The sequence below is a fragment of the Limulus polyphemus genome, unplaced genomic scaffold (assembly GCF_000517525.1).
Source record: "Limulus polyphemus unplaced genomic scaffold, Limulus_polyphemus-2.1.2 Scaffold2292, whole genome shotgun sequence".
In the NCBI taxonomy this organism is placed as follows: Eukaryota; Metazoa; Arthropoda; class Merostomata; order Xiphosura; family Limulidae; genus Limulus; species Limulus polyphemus.
The window spans coordinates 74,142-84,454 of record NW_013667902.1 but is presented as its reverse complement, the minus strand read 5'-3'; the positions used below and the strand labels follow the sequence as shown (position 1 = coordinate 84,454).

The 10,313-nt window shown below is 31.0% G+C and overlaps 1 protein-coding gene across 3 annotated transcripts in view; it reads right to left on the bottom strand.

Moving 5' to 3' along the window:
* Nucleotides 1-2,881: 2,881 nt before the first annotated feature.
* Nucleotides 2,882-10,313, bottom strand: part of LOC106466534 (paraspeckle component 1-like) — a 70,441-nt gene continuing 63,009 nt past the window's right edge. For 2 of the 3 annotated variants that reach the window (XM_013926825.2, XM_013926826.2), the window contains one exon: nucleotides 2,882-3,423. In XM_013926825.2, coding sequence (XP_013782279.1) covers nucleotides 3,184-3,423 — 240 coding nt within the window. In that variant the 3' untranslated portion in view covers nucleotides 2,882-3,183. The remainder of the gene's footprint in view (nucleotides 3,424-10,313) is intronic. The other variant, XM_022394568.1, reaches the window with a different exon arrangement.

The window sequence follows — 10,313 nt, the reverse complement described above, 5'->3', positions numbered from 1 at the left end:
TAAAGTATTACCACCCTCCCAAATTCCCTCTCCTAGGAAACGTGAATCATTCTTAGAAATTTTTATTCTAGGAATAATAAAAAATGCTAATAGGATAGCGATCTCAGCAATCCATATGTTATGTAATATGTGCACCAGAGTCACTCTCTATTATTATTATAATAATAATAATAATCAAAAAAAGATAACTTGGAGTCAATGTACTTGAAATCATGCAACTAAAACAATGAAACTTAAGCATCATTTTAGTGAATAAGTGAGAAGGATTTTGTATGGTTGTAGTATAATCACTTAAAGAATGCCATTCACTGAAGAAAAAAAAGTAACAGCTTAAACAAAGATGGCAGAAGACAACCTTGCTGTTAATATATATATTTTTAAATGCTTTTAAAAAGCACTTGAATTCTTACATTCACTGTTCAGCAAGTTTCATTATGAAAATAAATAATTTGAGATAATGTATATACATTTTTTTTTTACTGGATTATATACAAAGCTTTCATACTTCACAGAACTACATATGCTCAATAACAATTAGGTCTGTGATAAAGAAACTTAAAATGTGAAAATCAGTTCTACTTTACATAAACCAAAAATATTCTTAACGTTTTGGTAAAACTATAGAAGATACCCAGCTGACATAATTTTGTACTCAAAGAAATAAGTTAGATGCCAACTTCTATTTTTTAAAGTTTCTAGATTTCCTACTCAAACATAATTATGTTACTCTTATTTATACATTTATGGTACAGGCTTGGTACACAATAAACAAGTTTATTATACAAAATTTTGAGTATCTGAAACCAAATAATAATAGTGTCGGCTTATAAAAATTCCTCCAAAATTTCTGTAGAAAACAAAAAAGATAATTTTGAATTAAATATGAAACTGATAATTTAACAGCAGATTTGCATGATGGCACTTTATATGCCCTGACAAACTTCTGAAAATTGATTTATTGTACTTCATTTATGCTAATTGTATAAGATAAGAATGAGTATCAAAAATGTTCATGCATCTTCTGATCATAGATAGTCCCCCCCCCCAACATGGAACCTCCCTTCAAAGGTAGTTATCACTTTCAGAAAAATATTCATTATCAGAAAGTGCTAGATAGAGAAGTAAATGTAGCACAGATTATATTTGACTATAAAATACATAATATGTTGTTCAGAGTTCTAAACATGCATATTTACGCTAATGTAAGAAACAGCTAAAAAATTGTTTGGTATCTGAATGTAATAGAAGCTTTATTCACCACTCAGGTTCCATAAACAAGAAAAACTACACTATTAAAATAAATACAAATTTGACCTCCAAAGTAAGAAGCTTATCATAGTATTGTGTATACTATGAAGCAATGAGACATTTATTCCAACTTGTAAAGCTCATTAGTATTAGGCGAGCATACTTTCAACCAAATGACATGCCTTTGAAGTGTTTATCAACAACTCAATGAAACCCAAGAACACTATCTTTCTAAATCTTAGTCAAAACTTATGTCTAATCCTTGGTAATGACAAATCTGCAGTGTTATTACTATTTCAAGCTTCTCTTGGCAGGATTGTGCTATTACTAGTCCCAGCTTTATTGTGCTATATCACTAATATAAACTTCTCCATTTCACCCTGCACAGTTCATAACATTTTCACCTTGCTGTGCAATGCTATCCTGAATTTTGACTTCTGGTCAAAGATGTTTGCTATTTCACAAATTAGCAAACAATTGGATTACACACCTTTTTACCTCGAAGAGTGACAGAATTTTCTCCTCAAGTGCATGATCTCCCTCTAAATTCAGAGGTACCTGCTCAACTGAATATTTGTGGACTTATCAGCCACATCACGGCCCAATGTTTAAGTTCCTCTTCATTAGGATTTTTTTTACACTATACTGTGAACACCATGTTTTGATTGTGTAGCCCATCCAATTCCAAACTTTGTATTTTATGTGGTAATTAAAAGGTTGGTCAATTAGATTGAGCTTATATACAGCATTAGGATAGAAAAATATCAGATAGTTTTGCAAGATTATTTTTTAGTCCCCCCCCCACCATCTTGTAACAATAATTGATTAGTTTAATGTAATTGATTGATTGAGCCAGACAACAAATAAGCAAACTGCTCAGCTTTACTAATAACTGAAACTTAATTGTAATTATTATAATTAAAGAATTTTTAGCAGTAATTCTGGTAGAAACTAAATCTCAAACAACAAGAAAACCTGTCATCTTCCCTTTACTGCTTGAGGTATGCAATTGCTACACAGAAGGTAAAGACTGAAATCCCGAGCTTGGCAAACACACACCTCTTAGACTCAATTCCAGATTGAATTTCTTCTTATGTTGTATACTGTTACCTGAGCCACATTAATGGGTTTTGGCATTGACATTTGCTTACCATAGTTGGGGGTACAATTTATTAAAGGTATCTTTCTGGATGGTTCTGGAGCCCCAAACTGATCCATATTACTTTCTTTTCCAATACCATTATGAACAAGAGATATTCAAAATGCTGGTACAAACACATCTTAGGGATGTGAATAGTTTGCATCAGAAAGGACTGTTATATACCCTTTCCAAAAAAGCACCAATTCTTGATGGCACCATACTACCCAAGAACAACAAACTGTCAAAATGTAGTTCTAGTATACTCTGTTCCAGTGAGACTTTATATTTGCTGTGCTTGTCACATGACTTGCTGTTTTCACATTCAAAATGTTTAATTTATTCAACTCTGTTTTTGCACAAATCTGGATAGTCTGCCTTTACTTTTATTAAATGATTATCTTAAATATTCAGATAAAGATTATACTGAGGATGCATATAAAGTCACAAAATGCATCTACCAGTGTTTAAACAGTAGTAAAATTTACACTCAGATACCAGTTCACCGACACTATTTATTTGTTACACCACAATACAAGTTTAAAATAGATAACCCCTTACAACTTACAATGATTCAGAAGAAAACATTACAGCGTAATATAATTCAATGAAAAAGACGATCATACACTTCTCTACGAATTTAAAATGCTAACCGTAATAATTACACATAATGCGCTTGTCAAACATGGTTATAACAATAAATGGCAGCTCATAATGAGGCTGCATCTACTACAGGTTGCAGTTCACAAATCACACAAACATTAAATAGAAAGTTCAAGGGGCTCAAAATCAACTGGTCAATATCTTCGCCTCTTAGGCTCCATGCCGTAGTCGTCTCTGGGACCTCTTTGATCCATCATGTGTTCACGCGGACCTCCTTGCATTTCTCGGGGACCACCACCCACTCCACCCCTCATTCCACCCATTTCTCCACCACCCATGTGATGGGGCCCAGAACCATGATTCATGGGGTTTCCTATGTTCATGTCTCCCCCAATGTGGTGGCTGGGAGGGGGTTGATCAAAACGGGATTGGCGCTGTTATATTAAACAGAGAACAAGGAGTTTGTACACAGGAAAATAAACGATATCCACAAGTCCATTAACAAAACATGGGAAGATGAACATCCATATCAGCATCGTTGCACCAAATTAAGGTGATACAAAATAGAGGAAAAAAAAACAAAACATTATTACATTCTGTTTCAAAAACCTTACAAAACTAATAAAGAATATTTCAATTAAATATCATAACCCTTTCCCCACTGGGTCAGTCATAGACTTTCATTTATCTTTGTTTTTATAGATATATGCAAACATAAAACTTGTCTTATTGAATTTCCACTTACAAAGCTAATTCGGGTTATAGTTGATATACCTCAAGTCACGTGCTGTTATTTGTAAATTTATTGTGTAAAATACAAAATTGTTTTAAAAATAAACATGCATAATGCTTGAGTACAAAAACTTTACTTTCATTCCACTTCAAATTGAAGACAAATTATACTGCAAGGGTTTTAGGAATTTTGTAGAAAACAGCATAAGACGTTAAAGTAATTTATTAACTCCTAATAGCAGATATTAGGTCTTCAATGAAATATTTATATTACTCCATACTCGCGTAGGAGGAAAGTGTCATACAAAACTCCAAAAAGCTGAAGAACAAATCCCCTTTGGCTCATCCTTACCTAATGTATTAACCCTAACATTCATAACAATAGATACTGTAATTTCAGAAGACACTTTAATAATTTGTTCTACAATTATCTTTGCAGCATTATCTAAGACACTTAACCTAAACAAATAACCTTAAGTCATGACACCCAGTGGAGCAAGAGTTAAATTTCTTCACCATTGCAATTCAAATCAACGTTAGTCAGTATATAAATTCAAGTAAATGTATTGCTATGATCACCTGTTAGTTCTTTATTAAAATGATTGAGTTTTCTATACTGACAAAAAATCAGACTGGCTTATAAGACCACTAACTAAAAAGACAGCCTGATATTAAATTACTAAACAAGTTATTTACCCTGAAAATAATTTCAATTTATTTCACAAGTTTTAGCAATGGTCTCATGCCCATTTAAGTAGTTTTCGTTAATTTTAGAATTAATTTACTGTTGAAAATGTTTGTGCAATCTCAAAGAAAACTTGTAGTTAAATTGAATCATCAGAAATATTTGAAATTTTAAGCACCAATTAAATTACTCACCCCCCAATCTTTATATCATTATCCTATTTCATATTTAAAGTTTATTACTTAGTGAAATAGTATCAAATAATGAACAATGTATTTACAAATATCTTACCTAGGGATACATTCTGCAGAACTTTAATGTGTACACTATCTACTTTGCAAAAAGTTGTATATTAAGAAACTGTGTAGGTACAAGATTTCCAGTAATAAGTAATAAAGTACTCATGTATAAAATGACATCTACAAACAGAAGATAGCATAAAATAGAATTAAATCTTTACACAGCTTTCACGTGTGATTTAACATTAAGTATTGTATCAAAGCACATCAACTTCTCTAATCCTGACCAAAAAAATCATTGTAAGGATGAATATTTATAGTTTTAACTCCATATGGATTGCACATAAAAATATCTATCAGCCTAGAAATACTGTTCTTGTACACTAGACAGTTCAGTTGTCAAGAAAATTCATATTTCAATATTTCAACCAATTTTAGATCTTCCAAATCACTGGTCAAATTCTAAGGTGTATTTTGCTTTAAATGGAAAAAAAGGTTTCTCTCACTGTTTATAATAACTCCAGAGGAAAAGATGCATATGACATTTTACAATGCATACTCAATCCCCAAAAGTCAGTTCAGTAAATTTTGCTAAAAGCAAATTAATTGTAATGTATATTGGAATGCTATAAAAGCAGTCTTTACAAGCATAAGTTCTCTGGTCTTTTTTGATGTACCAGAAAGGAAGATGTTAGGCCATATAAAACAAAGAATTATTTCTAAAATAAAGCTTCACACACTTTTGATTTTTAAAGAAAATTTAAAGGTATGTTAGATTTTTATCATTCTTAAATTCTATATACATTAGAATTTTAATATAAAAGTAATACATAAAATGAAGATAAATATATTTTGCTTAAAAACTAAAACCAATAATTTTGAAGACTTCAGTGCTGCTAACAGTATTTTCCATCTTAATTCCAATAATATGCAAGGTTTAGATTAGTTCTAAATTTACATACCGCATCAATGATGTTTGCCACTTGCATACATACAGCTTTGTATTACAAGAAATGTAAATAGCATAACTCCAACAGAATCACAAAACAGTAGATGCTGATAACAGTTAGAAAAAACAACCTTTACACTCCACATAATCATAGAACTTTTATTTCAACAGCAGCTTTTTCAGGGCCAGTGGATATGTTGTAGAAAGAAACTACATACACATCTGTAAAATGTATCAGAGTTCTGTCACCAATTTCTTAAATATCTATGATAACAATTGTAAATAAATTACTATGTAATTCTCACAAACAACAGCAACTTACAAGTCAATTGTTTCACACCAATCAATAAATTTTAAGTAGACATTCAACTTGTATTTGAAATATCCTGTGAACTGAGACAAATTATATTCAAAGAGAGATCATACAAACAAAGCTAGTTTGAAATAAAGCACTATAAATATGCTAAAGTTTTGCAACACACTATTATGTTTCCAAACTGTAAAGTCAAAACTTACTACAAATCTACCTCCAGTGAAACAGTCCATTAGGAGTTTTTAAGAATTAAGAATTTTAAATATAAGGTTTTCTTTAAAATCACACTTTACATATAACTGGAAACATTAAGAAAGCACTTATGTTAAGTAATTTCTTTTAATTTCAACTTCCAAGTACTGTTGACTTTTAGAACACCCACAATGCTTATTTTAGTCCATAAAAACATTATTAAAACTGATATTTCAACATTTAATACATAAAGTGAAATTTAAACAAACTTTATATTTATACTTTTACTGTAACAATAGGGGTCTAAGGTTTATATTTTTCTAACTGGTTCCTTATCATGCTTGAATCTATTAACTGGCATTACTTGGAGTTTGTGGAGATTAAAAATTGTTGATGACATTGTGGAGTGGAAAAATATCACAGAACTAAATAATCACACCCATATTTTCCTTTGTGATTAGTCTTAAGTATCCATTAATGCATTAAAAGCAAATAGATTATTAAAATCAGTCACCTATATCAAAAAGTATAAGCAGTAATTCAGATGAAATACCACGTTAAGATTACTGTCTTAGCTCATGTTTAGAACCAGAAAAGAATTGAGGCTCTGTTTTTGTATTTCCTTGTGTGCTGTAAAACATCTACAGTTCTAAGTTTTGTATTCACAAATTGCAACATCTGATATGATCTAGGAAGCAAACTTTGTATATAATTAAGTTTCAACACAACACATGTAGCAGGAATGACTTAACAACTATGCTTATGATGCTCGAGACCCACAGTCAAAAGAGGACAGAGCTGTAGAATTTCAATATTTACTGTTTTTAGCATTGATGCAATTATATAAATACTATACACTAAACATGTCAGTAGAATTGGATGGGCCCAAGAAATGGCCCTGGTGTGTGGTGATATAAAATACAAGCAACAGCACTGAGTAATGCAAGAAAAACTTTTAACCAGATCCAGCTATAATTAGTTGTCCAAGTAATAGTAGCCCCTTATTTAGAAGCACAAGTTCATTATTATGGTAATAATGTTGATTTGTCTATCAGAAAAATTCTTATTAAGAATTGGTTACTGGAACTTTTAAAATTAAAAGAAAGTCTGCAGTTCCTCCCCTGGTAAGGACAATGTACCTAAAATAAGTTAGCTTTCTAGAATTCAAATGTAATAAAACTGTTGACACAACTTTCTTCTTTAGCTGCAGGATAGCAGCTCAAAGAATAGCTCAGAGTTTGTTTTTCTCAAGTACAAACTCTTAGTTCATATGTCAATCACATCTTGACCGATTTCAGATATAAAGTTTTGGACTCAAGAGGTCAAACCCTTTCGACTGATATATTTGATCACATCCAAGGCCTCATAGATTAATTTACTCTAATCTGGCAAAACAAACTTTAAATTTGAGGGTAAGCTGTAGAGATCTTGATGAGTAATAAAATCTAATTGTGTATATGCGTGCCCCATGCTTGGTATTGCTGGTGCACAAAAATATAGCCACTAAAAAGGAAAAATAGATCTCTTAGATTAATTTACTCTAATCCAGTCTAATAGACTTTCAAGTGCTGCAGCTATTGAGGATTCCTCTTGTTCCTTCTTAAATTGGGTTTACATAATCACAACAACACATTCATGACACTTAACTTCGTAGTTTTGTCCCACTACCTGAAGAAATAGCTCAAGAAACCAAACTAGTTTTCCTCAAAAGACTTCATGCTTATACAGATGTAATCTTAACTTAGTTTTACCCACCTTGCACAGACTTAAGGGGACAAAATATCCAGGTTCAAATCACAATTTGCAACTCAAAACAACCCGAGTTGCGAATCACTTTGCTCAGCATAACATACAAACCATTCCTTTATTTTATATGTTGTCTTAGAGACCTTCCACAACACAGAGAAAGTACAATAAAGTTTCAGTTTGATATATCAAAACTGATGTTCATTTCTCAGAAATTCATACTTTGTCATGCACATATCGCATACACTTTTTAGTAGCCTGTACATGACATTTGAACACCCACACAGCCTACACAACTACACTACCTACGTACAGTACACTACACATTTAGCACTGAGCCAGTTATGAACTCTCAATACGAGCTCTGTCCCAATAACTTACCACATCACCATTGTTACTTGTATATAGTTTTAATATTATAACTTTCAATCAAATTAGTGTATCTTCATAAAATTTGGAAGACTTTTAGTAAAAATTGCAAGTCATTTATACATAAAAACAAGTCTTTCAATGGTGTATTTTTACTAGATTTGTCTGTGAATACAGTTTTATTTTACCAGTCTGAATGCAGAACGATTTTTATGTTAAAATTGAAAATAGTTTTCTTCATCTCAAAAGTCATTTGCATAATCTCTAAAAACCTCCTAAGTACATTTTATTTTATCTGTGCTAACTCTATACAAGGTTGGTAAATTTGACCAAATTTGTGACCACCAAAGGAAAAATATAAATTATCATTTTTTGTTCTAGAATGATTTCAAATTGTAACATGAAACTACATTTATCCTAAGTGGCTTTAAACTTGTAACTGTATACATCTACTTATACTTAAATTTTATTGTTTTATTGCACCTTTTAACCATTTTATAGATGAAAACCTTAGCTTTCTATTGGTTAAAAATAATATAGTATTAAACATGAAAAAACTATTGATAAATCCTAAAAGAGAGGATATGACAGATTGGTGTGGCAAGAGCAGTCTGATTTTCTATTTGATGGCTCTGTAACCAAAAAAAATTGAAGGATATGAAAATTATGCTTTAACTGAGTGATGACAATATTATATGTAATTTATGATAAATTTTGTACTTGTCTAGAGAAAAAAAAAAATTCAAATTTTCCAAACTAGGAGAAATTCATGATCTTTCTTTAATATTGCCTTATAAAATTTAAAACTTAAGACATATACTATTAAAATATGGATTGTTAACAATGATTTTATGCTATAGTAATTGGTGTAAAAAACAAAAAGTAAATGAATTAAATTTTGAATTAACTCACTAAAAACCTCGTGAAATGCACAGATACACCAAATCTACACCCTTACCCTCATCTACATAAGCAGTAATCTTTTCAAAGAATGTCAAAATCTTTGTAAGGCAAGATTTTCCCTTAGTGAAACCATGTTGACTATCCAATAAAATTCTAAACTTTGTTAAATGACTTTGCAAAGCATCATTTAACAGACTTTCCAAAACTTTTCCCACAACTGATGTAAGACTAGTAGGCCTAGAATCTCTGGAACAATTTTTATTGCCTCCCTTTAAAAGAGGAGTGACATTAGTTAACTTCCAATCCTTTGGTACCTGCCCACTATTCAAGGACTTACAATAGTGGCAAGTGGCTCACATATTAAATCTTTCATTTCCTTCAAAACCCTTAGGGAAATATTATCTGACCCAGGAACCTTATCAGTTTTTAAACTTCCCAATTTTTTTCTAAACAAGCTGAGAATTAATGCAACCATATTGTCTGACCTTATTGCCATATATCAACTGTTCAAGATGAGGAATACTGCTTAAATCTTCATTTAGTAAAAACTGTGAAGAAAAAGTAGAATTTAATAGCCCAGCCATATCAATCATTAGATACAAGCCTTCCTTTAATATCCGTCAAGGGTCCTAACCCCAATCCTAAAAAAAACGTACTTAAAGAAATCCTTACTATTAATTTTTTACATTTTTAGTCAACCTTTATTCATACATCCTTTTTAATTTCCTGTTTGACCAACTTTCTTGATCTTCTAAATCTCCTGTCATACCAGTCAATATGTTTACTAAGAAAAAGGTGAGTAATGAAATATTTACTTCTGACATTGCTAAGCATTGCACTTACATTTAAATGTTTTACACTTGTACTTAACAAAAGTGGACATGTTATTTTGTACTAGAAAGATACCATTCAAAACCATACATGTAATATCTTGAGTTCTTATGGTGTGACAACACTAGTCTAAAACTCGGTACCTTAATTTTGCAATTATAAACAAATTCTGTCTGCAAAATCATAACATACAGTTTATACATGAATTTGACTTTTAAAAGAAGCATTATAAATTTTATGCTATTGATAACCTTTTGGTTAAATTAAATGAGTTTGCTGGTAACACCATTACACTTCAATCATGCATTTTGACCAAAACCCACTAAACACATTTAATTAAATATATATATATATATATATATATA